This window comes from Coturnix japonica, chromosome 2 (genome assembly GCF_001577835.2).
Source record: "Coturnix japonica isolate 7356 chromosome 2, Coturnix japonica 2.1, whole genome shotgun sequence".
NCBI lineage: Eukaryota > Metazoa > Chordata > Aves > Galliformes > Phasianidae > Coturnix > Coturnix japonica.
In genome coordinates, this window is record NC_029517.1 from 78,936,192 (window position 1) to 78,957,082 (window position 20,891).

At 43.2% G+C, this 20,891-nt stretch overlaps 1 protein-coding gene across 4 annotated transcripts in view; it reads left to right on the top strand.

The window, feature by feature from the left end:
• Positions 1 to 20,891, top strand: part of PDE1C (phosphodiesterase 1C) — a 307,971-nt gene that overhangs the window by 45,381 nt on the left and 241,699 nt on the right. The window contains exon 1 of one of the 4 annotated variants that reach the window (XM_015855054.2): positions 5,029 to 5,419. The exons of the other annotated variants lie outside the window; for them this stretch is intronic. Within the exon in view, the coding sequence (XP_015710540.1) occupies positions 5,335 to 5,419 (85 nt within the window). The 5' untranslated portion in view covers positions 5,029 to 5,334. Of the gene's footprint in view, positions 1 to 5,028; positions 5,420 to 20,891 lie in introns of those variants that run through there. 4 annotated transcript variants of the gene reach the window in all.

Here is a 20,891-nt window from a genome sequence, read left to right on the forward strand (position 1 = left end):
TCAATTATTATAATGTAATCACAGAATCACCAAGGTTGGAAAAGACCTAAAAAATCATCCAGTCCAACCATTCACCTATTACCAATAGCTCCCACTAAACAATGTCCCTCAACACAACATCCAGTCTTTCCTTGAACACCCCCAGGGTCGGTGACTCCACCTCCTCCCTGGTCAGTCCATTCCAGTGCCTGACCACCCCTTCTGAGAAGTAATATTTTCTAATGTCCAGCCTGAATCTCTCCTGCCGTAGCTTGAAACCATTCCCTCTAGTCCTGTAATGACACGAGAGAAGAGGCCGACCCCCAGCTCACTACAACCTCCCTTCAGGTAGTTACAGAGAGCAATGAGGTCTCCCCTGAGCCCCCTCTTCTCCAGGCTGAACAATCCTGGCTCCTTCAGCCTCTTCTCATAAGGCCTGTGCTCCAGACCCCTCACCAGCTTTGTTGCCCTCCTTTGAACACGTTCCAGGGCCTCAATGTCTTTCTTGCAGTGAGGGGCCCAAAACTGGACACAGTACTCGAGGTGCAGCCTCACCTGAGCTGAGTACAGGGGGACAGTCACCTCTGCTCCTGCTGGCAGTAGTGGTTTTAGTTGTGGTTTGGAAAGGCTAACGTGTTAAATGTAGCCAGAAGTCATACATTCAATATAGTGAAAACAGGCATATTCACAATGTAAGCGAAAACGGGGAAAAGAAATACATTTGGCTTTTTTAGGAGGGTTTCTAGCTAATCTATTGTCAGTGATTGGGGCAGCAGTACATTAAAATCCAAAAACTGATCTGAGGAGGCTGGTATTCTGGATGCTGTTGGCCGATAGGCTGCTGTTTGCACACTGCAACTTAGTTTTTTCTCCAGACCGGAAAGCCAGGAGCAGATCTTGATCTTAAGAGCTAGGCAGCTTTGCTGAATCTGATGAAGTTACACTGCCTTGCACCATCAAAAGATTCACTTCCTTGTTCTGTGCATTGTTGTGTGCCCTCAGCATATTCACATCACAGATAAAGCATGTCTGTGGATTACTTCAGCGTAACCAAATACTTTTAAAATTAACTGCAGAACAGGGAGGAAGGAGAAAGAGAGAAATCCAACAGGGGTAAAAATCGCTAGTGGTACACAGAGCAAGTTGGAAGGCAAAATAATGGCTTTCATGATGGGACTGGCTGCAGCCTAAAATGTTATGGACAGTGATGACTCTCAGAGAATCAAATGTGATGCAGTGATTTGCACGTATGCACTAACAGGTAGCTGTCCTTCTACAGTCTCCTGTCTTTTCAAGAGAGATCAGTGGTGGGAAGGAACAATGTCATACCATCAACCACCAATCCATAAACTAAGTAAAATTTATGTGAGGATTTCTGATCCAAGAGGATCAGAGCTGTCAAGTAGCTAGAAGGAGGAAGGTTTGAAAGCAAGGAATCTTCATGCACTGTTCAGCTGACCTGTGAACCTGCCTGCTAATGGGTGCTGCAGATACTGAAGATTAAAGCTAATTGAATAGGAAACTTCTCTATATTTGTAAACACATATGGTTCAAAGGTACATCAGATGGAAATTGGTTGTCTAACAGCACCATAGTTTGCCTTCTTCTATCATTTTTTAGCACTTCTATCATTCTTATTATGATGTACTGCTCTGGCAGTGATGGACACATTATGCAGAGTTGGATGTAGGGCACTGCTAAATGGAACTTTGTTCTGATCCAGCATTGGATGCATCTTTGTTCTTAATATTCAACTTCAAGTTGTCAATTGATTTTTACTATACCTGAGATTTCTGGAAACACAAATTCAGAATTTCTAATTCTGCTTACTCCACTGACAGTCTCTACAAAAGCACATGGATACCTGAGATAGGAATTAATCACTGCTCCAATGAAGCCTGATTACATCTGGATCTGGGTAAACAGTAGCACAGGTATAGAAAACTGGAAGCAAAGAACTACAGCTCTGCTAGAGTGAGCAGGAGCTTTGCCCTCGAATTCTGTGGGGCAAGGATTTTACTCAGCACTTTTATTCTCCCTTTCTCTTCGTACAAGAGCCAGGGATGTGCAACTGAAAGAACAAGCTGTGACTCTGTGCTGCTACATAGGAGTTTTTCTGTAGGTGACTAAACTTCAGAATTTGTCTGGGGAGAGCATTTGGGTGTAAACTGCAATTAAAGATCTTTCAATCTTTCTTAAACAAGGTTACGTGAAGCATGAACCTTCTTTTACTGCAGGGCTGAAATGGACTGCCTAAGGATAGGAAGACAGTAGTTTGTGTTATAGGTGACTGCTTATTTTATTACTTCCTCAAGCAAGTATGTTGAAGGATGGCAAACTGGATGGATTGTTGGTTTCATTTGATAAGATCTTTGGTTAAAATAGACTTCCTGAAAAAATACAAGCTCATCTACACGTTGAAAAGAAGGGAAAATGTTAAAAATTATTGCAGCTTTATGTGTTGATGAATTAAATGTTACCATAGATACCCTGGTCTGTTTACAGCAATAATAATAAATATTTTCAATTCACACTGTGCTTTTCATCTCAAAGGATCCCCAGGTGGTTTACAAATGACATACATGGATTGCTCTACACAGCACTGAACTGTAGCAGCAAGAGCTGCCTAACAATTTATATTGGTATCTGGCAGTGCAAGGTAGAAAATGTACTGTACCCCCAAATGAATCTGTAAGGATTGTTTGAGAGGGCAGAACTGTCATCTAGCCAAGAGCTGAGTAGCAAAACATGAAGAGTCCGGTAGGATCAGGTATGGAGTTACTGATACAGTCTGATAATTCTATGAAGAGCCAGATGAAATTGTTACCAGGGCAGGGAGGAAACTATTTCCATCTTGAAAAAACTTACTGGTTAAAACACTTTCCTTTCCACCATGAGGGGAATGCCCCTGCCTTTTCGAAGGGAGAGAGCATCCCACTGCAGACAGCCAGTTTTGAGCCATCTCAGGAACGGGGGAGATTCATTTTTTCAGCCTTACTTTAGCAGTTCCCTCTGCTGAATGACTCTGCTCTTCCCAGGGGAGATGTTAACCTAAATAAACTCATGAAATTATTACAATTATTTGAATGAATTTTAGATGGGGTTTGAACAAGGGATCTTTGCAAAGTAAGCTATGTATAGCTGCTAAATGGAGTCCTTTTTTCTCACTGGCAATCTACAAAGTGGATGATGCTCCAGTGAGGATGACTGATCAGCATGGCAGTAATTCAGAGATCGGGGTATTTCCCTGAGAGCAGATATGCTAATGCAACTCTCCTACTCACATACAGTTCATTCACATCAAGCAAGGCTGCATCTGTCTTTTTTTTTTTCTATTAAATAAAGTCTTTCATGGAACTAAGAAACCAAACTGAAATTTCATGATCATCTTCCCACAGTTTTTTGATGTACCAATGCTTTATAAAGAAAAATCAGTGTCATCAAATAATAACAAAAAACTTAAACCTGAGAGTTCCACCATTCAGTTTTCCTTTAGATAACACTTAACTTCATGCTCTCTAGGTAGAGTGTGAGTAATTCTCTAGGCAGAGCATTAGTCCTTATGTAGGTGTGTGACCTACATAACCAGTGACAGAGAAAATGATTCCTTGGAAGCTCTTTATACTCTGTTTTTATATTGTTTGGGAGAGGCAGCTAAATGATACAGTCCAGTAAACTGCTTGAATATTCTTCATTGCAGCAATTGGCTTCAGAATGGTATCTTTTTAATACTGCTGCTGCTTGCCTGCCCTTCTGAGGTCACAGATAATTGCAGGTGCAAGTGCTTGGAGATGTTGCACTAAGGTGCTTACTGCTATTTCATGTTTTGGTCTTGAAAGGCCAAGAACACTGGAAGACTGGGTCCTACTTTCTGTGAAAAACAAGCCAACAAACAAAATGACCACCCCCTAACAGCCTTTTTTCAAAATGAATTTGTCTTATTGCACCGCCAAATGATTTTGAAAAGACTGTTAAAAGAAAAGGCTGTTTGGCTGAGACTCTTGCCTGGGTTCGAATTTATTGGGATTTAAATGACTGGACTAGAGCTCAGTGGTGGCTCTCACCCATCTTTTGAAGAGAGGGGATTTACAGAGCACTATTTCTATCTGACTCAAGCTTTTGTCAAGAACAAGGTAGGGCTGGGGTTTATACCTTACACACAGATCTCGCTTGCTGATGTTTTGTAAACACTTTGGCATGTGTTGGCTAAGCTTTGAGCAAACTCTCTCCTATTATTTTGAAGACAGTCTTCCTGAAGCGTAATGTTTCCATGTGGTATACACTCTGGCTGATGTAAAACCTGCCAAATTCACCTGGAGTTTACTTATGCTTTTTGAAACCTGAAAAAGAGAGTAAGTACTTCAGTAGCCAGTTCCTGTATTAACACATATCACAGGGGGGAAGGTTTGGATGCTTTAATGTGAACTGGCATCATTAAGATATTGCCATTGCTTTCAAAGGATCGCAGAATGGTTTGGGCTTTAAGATCATCCGGTTCCAACCCCCCTGCTATAGGCACGGACTCCTGTTTATAAGAGCTTGACTTGCTGCTTGCCTTCTGGGAAAACCTCCTCAGCTCCAACTCTAAATTGTGACTGTTCACAGAAAGAGGCTGCCTGCCTCCCTTTCTCAGTGGAGAAAAATTAAACATCCCTGAGGTGAAACAAAAAAGTTGCAGAGAGGTTTATAAATGACAGGGCAAGCGAGCAGGAGCTCAGAAGGCTTTTCCTTGAGTGTGTGTATGCTCTGCTTAGTTTATCATCATTACTAAATTGCTTTTATTTCTCACAGTTTCTTCTTCTTATTATTATTGGTAAAAACGTTTTATACTCTTCTTCTAGCTGTTTCCAGAGACTTGTTGCTCGTATAAGTGGATGCCTGATGATGTACTCTAATCTTGGGTTGGTTCATTATATCCCGACTGATTGAAACACTCAGCTTGCATTGGGAGGGCTGAAATCTGAGGGCAGTTTGCTGCAAATCAGAAGCCTCAGGAGTCATAGAACGGGGACCGAAGCTTGGCGGGGCGATGGTAGCGAATCCTAACCCTTCATCTTGGTCTGCGCGCTGAACTCCTACGCGAATCTGACAGATACAGCTGTCTTATCGACTCGGTATCTCAGCCGTGGGTTTGGCTACCGAGCCGCTGCCCGAGGCTGGGCCGGGCCGGCACATCGGTGAGCGCTGGGGGAGGAGAAAGCGGCTGGGCGCGTGCTTGGGCTCCCCGCGCCGGAGATGTGCGCGGCTGGCTGCGCGGACTGGCAATAGCAGCGGAGCGGAGGGCACCGGCAGAGCTACTGAGCGCCGCTACCGCGGGGAGACAACCTGCGGCCGGGGGGACAAGCTGGAGGGATCATGACAGAGCCAAGCAGCAGAAAGGAAGGGTTTAAAAAATGCCGGAGCGCTACTTTCAGCATCGATGGCTATAGCTTTACTATTGGTGAGCCTGATTTAATTCTCCGCTTTGCTTCGTTTCTCTGTTTGTTCCCTCTCTGCAGCTTCAGTCAAAGACAGCTGTTGCTCACATCTGCCTCTTGTCGCTGTGCACGTTTGCCATGTATGCCCTGCAACTTCTACATCTCTTTTCCATTCTGCCTTCTGTATTTACTTCTGTCCAAGAAACTTGTCGGTGACGTGCAGCACTGTGAATCCCTCCCTGCGTTTTGGCACAAGGAGATATTTGCAGAACTTGTTGGTTTGGAGCCTTATCTCAGGAACACCGTTGCTTTCAGGACCGCAGATTTCCAACTTGCTAGCTTGTTTCCTTCCGATGAATCCAGGAACACGGCCCTTGGGAGCTGTGGTTTTGTTTCCAGTATTTGTTTGTTGCCTTAGCGAGTGTTTCCAAATCCCATAACCTTTCACCATTCTTAGGTTTGTGTAGAAAAAAAAAGGTGTGCCATCGTTCTTGCTGCCTCTCTGAAATACAAAAAGCAAAAGTGCTACGGGGTGGAAAGATGCAGGGACAGAGCAGGAATTTTAGGACTGTTTGTTTCTCTTGTGGCTGTTTGAGTGCAGTTTGTTGTGTTTGCTGTCTTAGGCAAAAAATGAGCCTTCTCAAAGCAACAGGTGTCTGCATATTTTCCAGCAGCCTTGCTGTGCAGAAGTTAAGATCTGAGGATTCCCTAACAGGCTGCTCTGATAGAACCGTGTACCTTGCAGAGCTGTGCTGTATAAAATCCTACAGACCTTAAAAATGAAAAGGCTTTTTATGGTATTTCAGTTTTCAAAGGAGATCCCGTTTGGTGTTTACGGGTAACTGCTGCAGAACAGACAATCAGTACAAATCCTCCTGACTGTGTTTTAGGTGGCAAGAGTTCTGTTTTCCCGCAGTTGTGAAATGAGGGAAGTTGTTCCTGACTTGTACCAGTATAAACTGGGTCACGATTTCATTTAATAACGATGAATACAAGCTTTTTGTGGGTGCGGGAGGTTCTTGTTTTATCTAATTGCCTGCTTCACAGAAAACTTATTTGGCAATCAAAAACCTTACTGATAAAATACAGAGACAGAAAGGTATGTTTCACTGAAGTATTCCCACGTAAACATCTGTTAATGTACAAGTAACACGTGAAAGTTGAAGCTGCTAGGAAAGTGCTACTTCTACAGGTGGTTTCTCTGAGGTCGTGGGTGGTAATCCCCCCAAAAGCTAAGTTACAGCATGTTTGCTTTTGAACTCCCTATCCTTAATCTCTCCATCTCTCATCATCCCTACTGATAGCAATATTTCATCATTTTTTTGTCAGTCTGGAGGAAAAACATTTCCTTTTAGAGCCTAGGCAATAGAAAACATTATCTGAAGATGCTGAACACTTCTGACCATGCCTAATTGCTTTGTTTGTTCCTGGACAAACCAAGAGGATTGCTGTATTTGTTGCTCTGCCGTCTTAATTGCTACTTATGCTCACCAAATGATGAGACTGAATTTTGAGTCAAACGACTCAGGCAATTGCAGCTTCTGCTTCTTAGGACAGCTGCTGCACAGTAGTTCACGTGCTGTTTTCTTCTGTTTGATGCGTGCAACTGATGTATCGATTGTGAACCGTGCATTATGTAACATTTATTTTTATGTCTTGGCAAATGCGCTCTGGATTGATTCACGTAACTGACAGCACTGTAAACATGCTATCTGGTATTACCAGCGCTGTGTGATGGACAGATCTGAATGATTCATGTATTTGTTAATCTCTGCATTGAAGAAAATGAATGTATCCCAATGGTGTGACAAAAATGTTGAAGTCTTGGAGATGGACATAAACATTTTTTCATCAGATGAAACTTGTTTGTAGATTCCTAGTCTCAGATACTGCAGATTTCTTGAGGAGTTCTTGGAAAGTATTGAACTGCTGCGTCTGCTACTGAAGCATGTCAGCTGGGATAGAAGACTGCTGCTCTAAGGAACACAGCCATATCAGGATGAGATAAAGGTTTCCACTTACGTGCAAAAGAGTTTGAGTTGGTTCATCCCGATTCTAACTGTTAAGAAAGAATGATCTTCATAAAAGTGATTATACACAGCTAAAGTAAAAGAAACTTTTCATGAAAGACCTGAGTCTGAAATCAGCCATGACAGTGTGTGGGAAGGGAGGAAAGCTGGTTCGGCAGCAGCTCCAGGCTGACTGCTTGCAGGTGTGCAGAGGTGTCGCTAGAGGTGGACACTGTGTATTTGCTCTGCAGTACAACATCAAGCAGCTGCTGTGCAGCTCCCATTTTCCCCTCACTCACTGCAAGAGCTGGTGGTGGGACAGCAGTTGTGGGAGCCTGGCACTCCCCATGGCCTCGCCTCCACAGATTTCTCCAGGAGTATCTGGCCTGCCATGCTAAAAAGCAAATATATACTGATACCTGATAGCTTTACCTCTACAGAGTAACAAGGTAGTTGCAAGCCCCGTTCCTCTACACACCAGCCAGCCACTCTTGGCAGAGAGTATGAGGACTGAGCTGCACTGCTTTGCATGCAGAGAATTTCTAGCATGGTTTTAGAGGTTCCTTTGGACTTTTTGCACTGGCAATGTGTTGTAAAGGAGCTATAGCAGAGCTACAGAGAATGCTGTTTAGTGGGACCGTTTGGGATGAAGTGGAAAAATTATTTTGCTCTAGAAATTTCAGTGTATCTCTAATAAAGACTTTGGTGTCTTTATTTGCCACTGTCCCTTGTCAGCAAATTTCAGTGTCTGTTTCAGAGTAAGTTTTTTAATTATGTAAGTTGTTTTGCTTGAGTTCTTGTTTAACTTTGGCTAAATTTTCCTCTACTATAAGTAATAAATACCAGAATACCAGCTGAGTTTAGAAGACAAGAAAGTAGAAAGAACTCACGCCTGCGTTTTTTGTCCTGCACCTTCTCCCATCATTTATGAAATACTGTTAAGTCAGAATACTGGTGTTACTGGCTTTGCTGCTTTAATTGGCTGACTGAAGGTGCAAGACAGAGAGACATCCATTGCCTTTAAATCTGGGAAAATGGTAAGCACGAACATTAACGGAGGATATTTTCTTTCTGCATTTATCACCTTCCTATGACTAAGAGCTAACTGCATTAAAGCTCCCACTCCGCTTTTCATATCCAGAAGCACCTGGCAACACTGCTTTAAGTGTCTTGTCCAAATTTATCTAATCAATTTATTTTTGTGGGTTAAGATGGATTGAAGTGACGAGGAGTTCTGCTGCAATACAAGTGCTGACAGAGGTGGGTTTTGCTCATTGGCACTGTCAGGCCTTACTTTGAAGTATTTCTTTGAAAATATGTTTTTCTTTACAGTCCTAGTGTATCACTTTGCATTCATTACATGAAACCAATTCCAACAACATTTGTGTGAATAACGCTCCAATTAACAGGGCTCTTGGTGGGTCCCTCTGAAAATTCACATCAGAAACCCATGCATGTCAGAGCAAATGTTGCTGGAAAGGATTTGTGCTGTGTTGGTCTTAGTCTGGGATGGGGAAGACTGGAAACGAAGTTGATAGTGAACTCAGTGTTCTCAGAATAAGCTCTGTGTCACATGCTTATTATTATTACTATTTTTAATGATACTGTAGTTATTTCCTTTTTTAAAGGTTACACCTTAGGAGCTCCGTGTTCAAATTAACTGGAATAGAAAATACTGTTTTGGAGAAAGATTCTAGAAAGAAACCAGGGAAGTAAGAATAGCTTCACTTTTCGTACTCTTGTGTTACCCAGAGAGCTGTGTGTACTGTAGCAACAATTAATGCAGTTAACTGCATTATTCTTGGTATTGATTTTCAGCTTTGCTGGAGTTGGTCATTCTTCTGAGGGCAATGTCTCCTTTGCAAGCCAGAGAAGAGACAGGCTTTAGCACAAGACCATATGCAGCCCATGCACAAGCACATATGCAGCGTGTTTTCATGGAGATTTACTTGACTTCTGCCCTTAGTTTCTTCTTATGAAACACGGCATCTAGATTGAGAGCATACTGTAATTAGAAGGTGCTGACAGATCTCTACTAGCTCTGTGTGTGTGCTGCTTGCAGCAGAGGCCTGGGAGAGATGCCTGCCTGTGGGGTCAGTCTGCTTTTTGGGAGCGAGGGAGGGTGCAAAAACAATGTCCCTGGCAAAAAGGTGAATTATAGCATAATCACCTCTCTTCTTGGAGGGCTATATCTTTTCCTTGTCTTTGTACCCTGAACTCTGTATCATTTTCTTTGTTTCAACACCATAGCCAAAAGACCTAAATAAAACACAACAAACTGCCAAACTTGGCTAAGAGACCACACTTTGGGAAGATCTTCCCATTAGAAGCATTTTTCATCTGATATCTAGGAATTAAGAAATTCAAGTTTATTAATATAAAGCAAATGTGAGGCTTGTAATGGGATGTGTATACTTTCAAATGTAATTTAGCAAATTATGCTGTTCTAATGAAATAGAAAGGAAAATAAAACCCACCCTCCTTCTACTCTCAAAAATTAACATAAACTTGATGATCTTCGAGGTCTTTTCCAACTTGGGTAATGCTATGATTCTATGATAAAGCTGCCAGCAAATAGATTGTGAAATAAAACTAACATCAACTTTTTCTTGTGCTCTTTCCATTACAAAGCTGTGCTTTAGGTTCAAACCAATCTGGGTTTTGTCTACTCTGTCTGAATATTCACCTGAAAGGAGGCTGCATTTTTGGCACCCATATTTGTGAGACAACCAACTGGCCTCTTGCATGGAGTGGTATTCTTCTGGGCACAGTGGTTGGCAACAGCAAGTCTTGTGGGTATTTCTGTCACGTAGCTGCTTTTGTAATAGGTGGGGATGGTGATTTTTGTGGCATCTGCAGGAACGTGGTGTTGTGCTGGTATCTTCAGTGTTTCAGGATGGACTGCTTTGAGCTAAGTGATCTCTGGGAAGACTGCAGCATTGGTTCTTGTGTGGCAAGAAGCTTGGCAATGTTTTCATGGAGCTCAGCTATTGTGGATGATCTATTTAATCACTACTGCCTGCTGTTCACAGCTGTGGGTATCATGGCATCTTGAAACACAGTGAGTCTTTGGGCCCTGCCTCTTCCCTCAGAGTTGCCACGGGGAAGAGGTCATAGCACACCACATTTGTAAGCAGCTCACACCGGGAGCTCTCAAACTTAGTTGCCTTTTGGGATTTGCATTTCTGCAGTAGATTTTCTATTTTAAACTCTTGTGCTGTGCTTACTGTCTCGCTTTTCTGATGTAATACTATTGCAAGCTCCAAATGCACGAGTAAAGGCTTTTGGATACATCGTGTGCTTATTGGTACAAGTGCAAATCAAGTCAAAAGGCAGGATTCTGGCCAGTAGCAAATTGCATCACTCCGCTGCTGCTGGGAGTCAAACAGTGACTTAAATAAACAAAGGATCTGTCCCCAGACAGTTTTGTCTGGTAAAAGGACACACTGATGTAGAGAGTCAGAGAAGAGTCTGACCTATGCTCAAAGTGAGGTAAAATCATACGGCTTTACCACCACTTGCTCTCAGAACTTTTTGCTGGTATCTTTTCCCTCCCAAATTCTCCCTGCCCAGAGACAGAAGTTGTATCTAGTGATCGGCCTGAAACTTGATTTCCAGATTTCTAGGAGCTGCAGGCTCCAGAATTTTCAAGTCTGTAAGTTAACCTTTGCTTGCATCAGTAGCTGTTCGTGAAGTTGGAAGCTTGGTGAGGTGAAAGTTTCAGTAATTACCAAACAGATGCACTTGATGAGGTCTCCACTGGCTTCCCAGCAGGAGAGTCAAGCTGTGCACTGGGACAACGTGAGAGCAGTTGCTCTGGTCATCCTCCTCCTTATTGTCATAGCAGCTGCAATCAGCCCCTTGAACAATTCCCTCAGGAGGACTGCAGGCATTATCTTTCTCCATTAAATGGCAGCATGTGGTGCTTAGTCTCTTGCTGCTGCTGCATGATGCTGCCTCATTTCTGTTGATGTAGTGCCCTTTCCCCCTCCCTTCTCAAAGTGATGAGACCTGACAAACGGTGTGGTGCTGGGAAAGGGATAAGCAGCTTACTCAGCCAGTACCATTCAGTTTGATGCCAAGTGCCTCTTCTAAAGTCAGTAATTTTATAGCCAGCTCGTGTTCATCTGGGTTTGAGAATGAGGAAGGCAGTTTGGATCCAGGCTGCCTGTCCTTTTCCTTTCGTATTAACAGTGAATACTTATTAGGAATGAAAGCTTTCAAAAATCAAATTGTACCAGTTCTTTCCTCATGTGTGTGGGTAGCTGAAGTCCTTGCAGTTCCTCCAAGTGGTGTGCTAATTGCTTTTAATGGAATCTCTCTTTTTTTTCTTTCTGTTTTTGGGTCTCATACTCTTTAAACAGTGGTAATGGATATAGCCCCCCAAATTTGCACCAGGGTTTTTCTCTTTACACATTATCCTTTTTTTTTTTAAATTTTTTAAATGATTTTATTCTCTGTCCCACAGATACCAGTGTTATTTTAGTTTGGATTGCGTCAACTGAAAGCTAAACTTTCTTGCTCTAGTCTCATGAAGCAGATTAGCATGTGAAGGAAACTTATTACTAGTTCAAGTAATGTGAATTTTTAAGTTAGCTTGGAGATACCTGGAAATAACAATTATAAATACATTAACTTTCTCTTACAGCAATTTATTCAAAGTATTGAATTTTCTTTTTGATGATCATCATAGACAAAGATAAATGCCCTACACCTACCAGACAGATATCCTTAAGAAAACCCAAAATAGTATTATTTTGGCCATGATTCTGCTGTTGGCTGAGGTAATTTCTGCTGGCAACCAATGGCCTTGTTCTCAACTGCATCCTGAGGAGCTCTGCTGAGTAGTTAGAGAAGCACGACAGTGGGTATTTTTGTCCAATACCAAGAGGGTAGAAGAGCAATTGTAGCATCCTAAGAAGTGAGTGAAGAATATAAATACCAGGAGAGAAAGAGTTCTATGAAATTTAGGGATGCTAATGTCCTCTATGCTGCAAAATCCAAAGTGTTCCTTTAATCTCCCACTGAAGCTGGTGTTTTGCAGGGTAGGATGTTTTATGTGCTACTGAACACAATGTGAACAGCAGAATGCTAAATGCACTTAATTTAGATTGATTTCCTCCTCTATTCCTGAAGCTGTGATCATTACCGGACATGTATACTGTTAATAATCCCTATTTCCCTTACAATGTATTCTAAAAATGGTATCTTTTGGCGGTTCAGACTTCTTTATTTGCCCCCATTTGGTATCACGGTGCCTTGTTAGATTTGCCTACAAGGAAAGAGATGGTCCTTTCCCTTAACTTGCAAGGGCTTGATTTAAAGACAATCTATGTTATTTCCGCTTTGAACATTATCGTAATTCAGAATTAAATATCTTAGAGGCCAAATTATGCTCTGACTCTTACGCAAACCTGATAACTCAAAACATAATTTGGCCTGCAGTGTGTATTTTTTCCATTAAAACTGCTGTATGAGCAAATCTAAGACATCGCTGGCAAAGCTGTTATTTTAGCTTGCCAAAATCTGTAATATTAAAATAGAACTTAATAATCGAAGCTGATTTCAATCTGAGTCATAGGGCGAGGATCTATACACTACCTGTGTTGTATATATGGTATAGAGTATAAAATGTGTATACAAATATAACAGAGCATGAAGGACCTAGGAGATATGGAGGAATATATGCATAGAACACAGAATAACCCAGAAAAATATGCATGTTTTTTTTCAGGGTTAATTTATGGAATTTTTATGAAATTTATTTCATGGCCGTTCAAATAACAACAGCAATAAGATTTTCCTTACCCCTGGATGCAGGCTAACTCTACTGTTAGTAAAATAAGTGGTACCTCTAGAAAATCCATAACAGGACAACTTATGTTACTTTTAAAAGTTCCTTTTTACTTTGACTTGATTTCTTTCTGGTAATCTGAACACTTAAGTAAAATTACAATAGGAAATATTATAGATCTAATGGCTACTATTAACATTATCTATTAGCTGACAGCTTATTTTTAATATAGATAGTCTGATAATGAATGTCTTACTTCAAAAGCGTGAATTCTGATTTTTCACAAGAATAATTCAGGCCAAATTTGAGCTGAAAGTGTTTAATGACATCTAGATACATGTTTCTTCTGCAAAAAAGGGATTGATTTTTCCATGCTGTGTGTATTTGGTTATGAGGTAGGTGTCTATTAAGGTGTTTGGTTCACCTTTCACAGAGTCGTAGAGTGGCTTGGATTGGAAGGGACCTCAAGGATCATCAAGCTCCAGCCCCCCTGCTGCAGACAGGGCTGCCAACCTCCATATCTAACATTACACCAAGCTGCCCAGGACCCCAACCAACCTGGCCTTCAACACCTCCAGGGATGGGGCATACACAAGTTCTCTGGACAGCTTGTTCCAGCACCTCACCACTCTCTCTGTAAAGAACTTGCCCCTTTTCTCCCTATCTAATGTAGAACTGATTACATAGAGACCTCCTGCCTCACTATGCAATGATGCAGCATGCTGATGTGAGATGGGGTCTGGAAGATGGTTATCCCCAACCCTGTTTGAACAGTTGTGTGGCAGCTCCTCAATGAGCACAGTTTTCGTCCCTCTTTGCTGTAGCAAGCAGGTACTGGCTGCTGCTAGCTTTACTTCATCTGAACATAAAGCTGAGTCCTTTCCTCTTGGCTGCTCCAGTGGCAGGAACTATCTGTTGCAGACACAAGACAAGCATTTGGAGGAATCCTTACACAGCACTGCAGTTCAAAACCCACCTGGGAGTTGTCAATGCAGCATGGAAGACAAGGGGATCCTGGCTGTTAGGTGTTATACCTAAGTTTCACTTGGACAGGCTGAAGCCATGGCTTGAGTTTGGATGCATAGTTATAGATCCTGTAAATAATCACATAATCCAACTATCAGGCCAGTCTCCTAACCCTTCCCAGCATTCCTCCATACCTGAAGTAACAGCAGGTTGTTGTTACTGCAGTTGCTAGGTGGCTTCATTATATTATTCTTGTCTCCAGGGCTAATGCTCAAGGCTTAATTGTTCTTGAGGCAGGGGAAGTGTAAGATCTGAGAATGGTAATTACAGCACCTACAACTTGGATCTGCTTGCTCCTGGAAGATGCTTCTGTCAGCTTGACAACATGATCAGAGCAAATTTTCCTTCATGGGAGAGTATGTTTATTCTTTAGTGATGTTTGCTGCCTTATGTTCCAATCTAATGCTTCCCATTAATTAGAATTTATTGTGCTACTTAAGTGAAGTAGGATTTTTGAAGCAAAATTCTGCACAATGGCTTGTCATTTAGTCTCTTGATTGTGTTTGTCTACTTGCCCTCTGAAGCAGCAACAATAATTTGAGCCTTCTGTTTTATTAGCTGTCATTTACAGTAACACTATGTGCATAATTATTTTTCTTCAGCTCTGCACTGAAACGTAAATGAAACCTTTGGGATATTTTCTCTGCTGATTTGGTGTTTACATGTTATGTTCAGTCTCTTGTATTTGCTCTCTTTCATGTTATTCACAGGGAGCAAGTTTTGCATCCCTTTGAGAAGTTTCTAGCTTCGATTATCTCAGTGTTTATTAAGCACAGACCTATTCAGATGCTTTGTACAAGCCTACTCAGAATACCAGTGTCTTCAGGTCTCAAAGTAAGTGACAAAGGAAATATGCAAATTATTTTCCTGTAAGGCACAGGTGCTGTTACAAGCCAACTTTTTGAACTGGGAAGAGGAGGATGTTTTCACATGTATGAAAAGACTCACCCAAGATGGTATAGAGCTTTAGGCTTGGATTTGCATGTCTTTCTCCAGCCCCCATAATCCTTCTCCTCAGCCTTTGGCAGTGGTACCTGTGAGCCCTGCTGCTTGCTGGCACTGCTGCCCATCAAGAGGAAGGCATGGAGACTCTTGTGAAGGAACCTGGAGGAGGGAAGAAGGAAGACAGCACATGCTTCAGGTGCCAAAATCTCTCTCTATGGCTGTGCCAAGATTATTTTCTATTTCTAAAGAAAATGATACCGTACCTTATAGACCTTGAACTCCTCAACCCAAATTATGCAAGTCAAAGAATGCATTGGGAATTTGTGAAAATAAGGTAGCAAATATCCTTAGACTCTTCTAAGTATGAAATAGACTTATAGCCAAATTTACACTTGCAGAATAATACATCATGCAAACTTGGTATGCACAAAAATGAGTCTTACATGGATTATTTTTTATTTTCACTCAATCTTCTTTTTCTATTTACAGATTACTTTGAAGTATTTAGTCAGTATCTCATTGCATACTATAAACTGCATGTGCACATGGCACATGTAATGCTTGTCATCATCACTAGAAAATATTTATATGTTCTTGTTTGCAGTAAACTGATAGTTGAAGTCACCAAGCAGTAGTTAGAATGGATAAGATACTTGTGACTGCTCTATGAAGTCATACATGCTCTGGTACCCTTGGTACCCAGACAGTTGGACTTCCCCAGTGAAAGATCCTAGTTTAAAAATGAGAAAGAAAAAAAAAAGCACTTAAATCTTTTTAAAAAGACAGCATTTCAGAAGGTTCTGTAGTGACGTGACAAACAAAACAAAACAAAAAACCAAAGAAAATCAATGAAGGCAATGACTGAAAAGTATTTGTATGAAGTTTCTGTGTGATTAGTCTCACCACAATACATGAGAGTTCTTATGACTGCAAGGAGCACAGTTCATAAGGAGGGACTGTATTTTAAAAGTTGCTTTAGTTTCTTAGTCACACAACTTTCAATGCTTTTAAGTAGTGTATTTCTGGATGTTGTGAATATTCTGCTTTGGTCAGATACGTTCAGTTATGTCCTCACTTACTTGATATGCCTCCTAACTTTTCCTGGGGTCTGTACCAGCTGAGGTGACCTGCTGTTGCCACTGCTGAAATGCACCATTCACCACATCAGTGTGCTCACATTTAGGCATTACTTCAGTTTTTTGATGAAATATTTTTTAATAAACGAAAAATGTAGGTTTCCCTACTTCTATGCATTAACTACATTGTATGAGGACAACTCATAGTATCATAGAATTCTATAGATATATCTATTCTATATATAATATATAAAAAGCTCTCTATATATACATATAATACTATATATTCTATATGTATTATATAGAGAGAGCATTGTATATATAGAATGAGACATTATCAGACTGAGTGGATAATTTGCAGGTGATGTATTTACGTTGATTGAGGAAGGAGCTGCAACTATAGCAAAAAATTCATGATTTTTTCGTCAATCTTGAAACCTATTCTCAAATTCCTGTATCAAAACACAGATCAGGGCTGCATGTTTTTCTCAGTTTTTGAGGACTGTTTAGCCGGTGCATCAGATCGCACACAGTATTTGCCATAAATGGCTCACACTGCCCCGCACCCTCCCTGAGTCCCAGTGTCAGCCCGGGCAGAGCCGATGGCAGATCGCCGTGTGGTTGTTGGGCCGGGCTGGTTCGGGCAAGGCCGGTGGGCGGGGAGGAGCTGCCGCCATGATGGTGCGGGATAGGGGGCGGCCGCAGGGAGGGCTGGGCAGGAGATGGCTGCTGTAACCGCTTCAGAGCGCCACGCGGGGAAGGGCTGCCATTAATTTAAACTGAAACGTTTTGCTTTAGTTATGTGTTTGTCCTGACAAATATTAATTCTTGTTCTCCGTTCAGGCAGCTCTGTTTGTTAACCGGTTTGTTGCTGAGAGGAAGCAAAATATTGTGAGAGCTATAATTCTGTGGAACGACTGTTTCTACAGTCAGAATGAGCTCTTTCCTGATATCTTAACAATGTGTATGCGAAATTCACCACCACGTAGCAGAGGGTGCTGAGGCAGGGCAAGGGGACAGCCTCAGTGGTGTGTGCAGTGCGGTGGTTGTTCCTCAGGCTGGCAATGAGGGCAGCATGTCCTGCTGCGGGGTATGTTCTGTATGCAGGAGGCAAGGAGAGGATGCAGGAACCTATGTGCAAACTCTGAAGAAATGTTGCTTGTCCAGGCTTGAACATAAAGTCCAAGGGAATCGTCTTCCATGTGAGCCAGGGAGTGGATCTTCAAGCTGGAATTCAGCACTTTCTGTCTGAACCAGGTCTGCTTCTCCACAAGAACAGCTGCAGTGACTTCTCTGACCCATCCTTTCCCCTGGAGGCAGACAGGAAGGATGGGCTCATGGAAGTCTTGGCTGTCAAAAGAATTACCAGGAAATGAAGGCTCCATGTAAACCCAAGCAGGGGCTCTCCTGCATAAGGGCAAACTTATGGGATAGGAGGATCAGCCCTGGCATCGTGGTGTCCGTTTGGAGGGATGGCCCTGAGTTAGGGCTCTCCCAAGTCAGGGTAAACTCGGGATCCTTGCACCCCTTGCAGTGTTCAAGGCCTGTGGGAGTTCAGGTCCCTCCGCTGGACTCCTCTTGTTGCCCTGGCACAGCAGCTCAGAGGATGGCAGTCCCTGCCCTTCCTCTTCCTCGGGACTTGGTGAAGAAGAGATGAGAGGTCTTGGGGAGGGACAAGGCAGGGGAGCAGGAAGGAGGGGCTTGTAGGAGCCTTGGCTGTGAAAAGAATTACCAGGAAATGGAGGCTTCATGTGAGCCCACAGGATGGCCCTGAGCTGGGGCTCTTCTGGGTAAGGGCAAACTTATGGGGTAGGAGGATCAGTGCTGGCATCAAGGCGGCCGTTTGGAGGGAAGTGGACAGACCTTGGCAGCCTGCGGTGGTCTTCAGGGTGTGATCTCTTTCTGGTCAGCCTGACAGTGATGGTTTGGTGACAGGCTTGCTCCAAGGGAGGCAGATCCACTTCCATCAGGTCATGCTCCAGGGGTGGATCTTTCTCCATGGGCTCTTTGTCACTGCCACGGTGGTCTACCTCCATGGGCTCAATGTCGTTGCCCATTTCCATCAGACTCCATTTCATGGCAGGCAGATGTTTCATTCCCTAAACTCAAAACATTTTTGTATATCTCTTGCAGAGATAAACTTCCACTGTCTGTGTTCGCTGAGTGACTGGGGTTCTAGGCACAAGGTGATTGCAAGAATCTACCAAAAGGGTCAGGAAAGGGGGCTTCTCATGTACTTTGCAGCTGCCTGGGATGGAGATGTCCTGGTGCTGGACTGCAGAGAGGAGGCAAAGCACACAAACATGTGGCTGCCTGATGCAGAGGCAGCCAAGGGAGATTCAGTCATTAAAAACTGTTGAGTTTCAAGGGTTGTATCAGCTGTCCTTTTCCATCCTTCACTGACACCCCTGGAATGTGAGAAGGTGGTATCTCTTCTAATGTGATCTCAAAGGATAGGAGTAGGGAGGGGAGGGCCTGCTGTCCTCTGGGTACAGCTGTGGGGTTCTTTGGAGGGTCTGTGAGGTCCTTGGGCCCGGTGGTTTTCCACTTTGAGGATGAGAAGGCCCCTTAGGGATTTGCTGTCCTCAACCTGATCTCCTTGGCCATGGAATGTGTGGTTGAAGATTAAGTCAGACCCACTGTGTCAGTACACAGAGAATAGCTGGATGTCAGTCATGCCCCCAGATAAGTAGTTTGGACAGATTTGATCTCTGCAAGCTCTGGAAATAGATGAGAACTTAGGGGGAGGGATACAGATACATACTTGGCTGTCACCCCATCAGTTGTCCCTTGTGTACCTCAAGCACCATGCAAGCGTTCACGTCCTGCAGTTGGGTCTGAACAAGAAGATACGCTTGTTTCCTGTACAGTGACTACATCACTAAATTGCAGTGTACCAAGCGAATCAACAAGCTAATGAAGAGCTAAGCCAGTTGTATTTATGTTTCTGGTGATGGCTTGCTGTGCCGATGCTAACATGGTGTGCCATGTGCTCCTTTTTTCCTGAATGTTTTCTAGTGCTTTGCTTTCACGTCTTCTATAAATGCAGGAGGCAGCAGCAACTACTAAGCTGCCCAGTGGGGCAGATGATGAGGGCAGATGCCCCCTCTCAGCTCATTCATAGCTTTTCTGCCTTTGGCTTACACATTTTTATGAAGGCCTCTGGTGCAGATGGCACACTTAGAGGACTGATTGTTGGTGCTGTGGGTTTGATTCAGCCAATCTTGGTTAAGTTTGGATATCCTGGGGAGGACAGAGACCTGCAGTTTCTCTGGGCACTGGTTTCATGTCTGAGCGCGCTCATGGTGGCAGTCCTTTCTTTTTGCCTGACTGGGTGTTGACCTGGCCATGCTCCAGTGTCTGCCCAGTGCCTCTTTTCAGCACTGAGAACCTGTGAGAAAAGTCAGGTTTCATCTTCCATGCACCCAGTAGGCAGCTGTAGTCAACACTCAGATCCTCCCTGTACCTTTTTTATGCAAAGCTAAGGCAGCTCCCTCATGCCACCCAGGAATCACAGAATTGTAGGGGTTGGAAAGGACCTCCAGAGATCACTGAGTCCAACCACCCTGCCAAAGCAAGTTCCCTAAACCAGGTTGCATAGGTAGGCCAAAGAAGGAGACTCCACAACTGCCCTGGGCAGCCTGTTCCAGTGCTCTGTCACCCTCACTGTGAAGAAGTTCCTGTGCACATTTATGTGGAACTTACTATGCTCCAGTTTCTGGCCATTTCCAATGCTGTGTGCCCTGGGCCCTGCCCAGCCCTGAGACCCTGGATTGGCCCCTAGGCTGAATTAAAAAATGGAGAACCCTGCTGCTCACTTCAGCTTTGCCTGCCTGGGTCAGGAACAAGCCTCAGAAATTACCTCACATTTTAGGTGTGGTTTCATGCCCCTGTATAGGTGGCTACTCTGTTTTTGAGTCGGTGTTGAGCTGCTGGTCACATGATATTTTACAAATAGATGATTCTTCAACCAATCCTGTGCAGTTCCTGGAGTTAACTTCCCCAGAAACCACAGAATCCAGTCTCAAGAGAAGTTTTGCTTGTTCTATCCTTCAGTACAACTTGAGGATAATTTCAGTCTCTATTAGCTCTGTGCATTAATTATTATGTCCTTTTTCCAGTAGGGGGACATAGTTGTGTGACAGATATTGAGACTCTTTTCTGAATAGCTGAACAATCAACATGGAATGTGTCCAGAGAAGGGCAACAAAGCTGGTGAAGGCGTGTGGAGCCTTTATGGAGCCTACATTATGAGGAGGAGCTGAGGAAGTTGGGATTGATCAATCTGGAGAAGAAGAGGCTCAGGAGAGACCTTATTGCTCTCTATAACTACCTGAAGGGAGGTTGTAGTGAGCTGGGGGTCGGCCTCTTCTTTTCTGTAACCAGTGATAAGAATGGAGGGAATGGCTTCAAGCTGCACCAGGGGAGGTTCAGGCTGGACATTAGGAAACGCTGCTTCTCTGAAAGAGTGGTCAGGCAGTGGAATGGACTGCCAGGGAGGTGGTGAAGTCACTGACCCTGGAGATGTTCAGGGAATATTTAGATGTTGTGTTGAGGGACATGGTGTAGTGAGAACTATTGGTGGCAGGTGGATGGTTGGACTGGCTGATCTTTTAGGTGTTTTCCAGCCTTGGTGGTTCTGTGA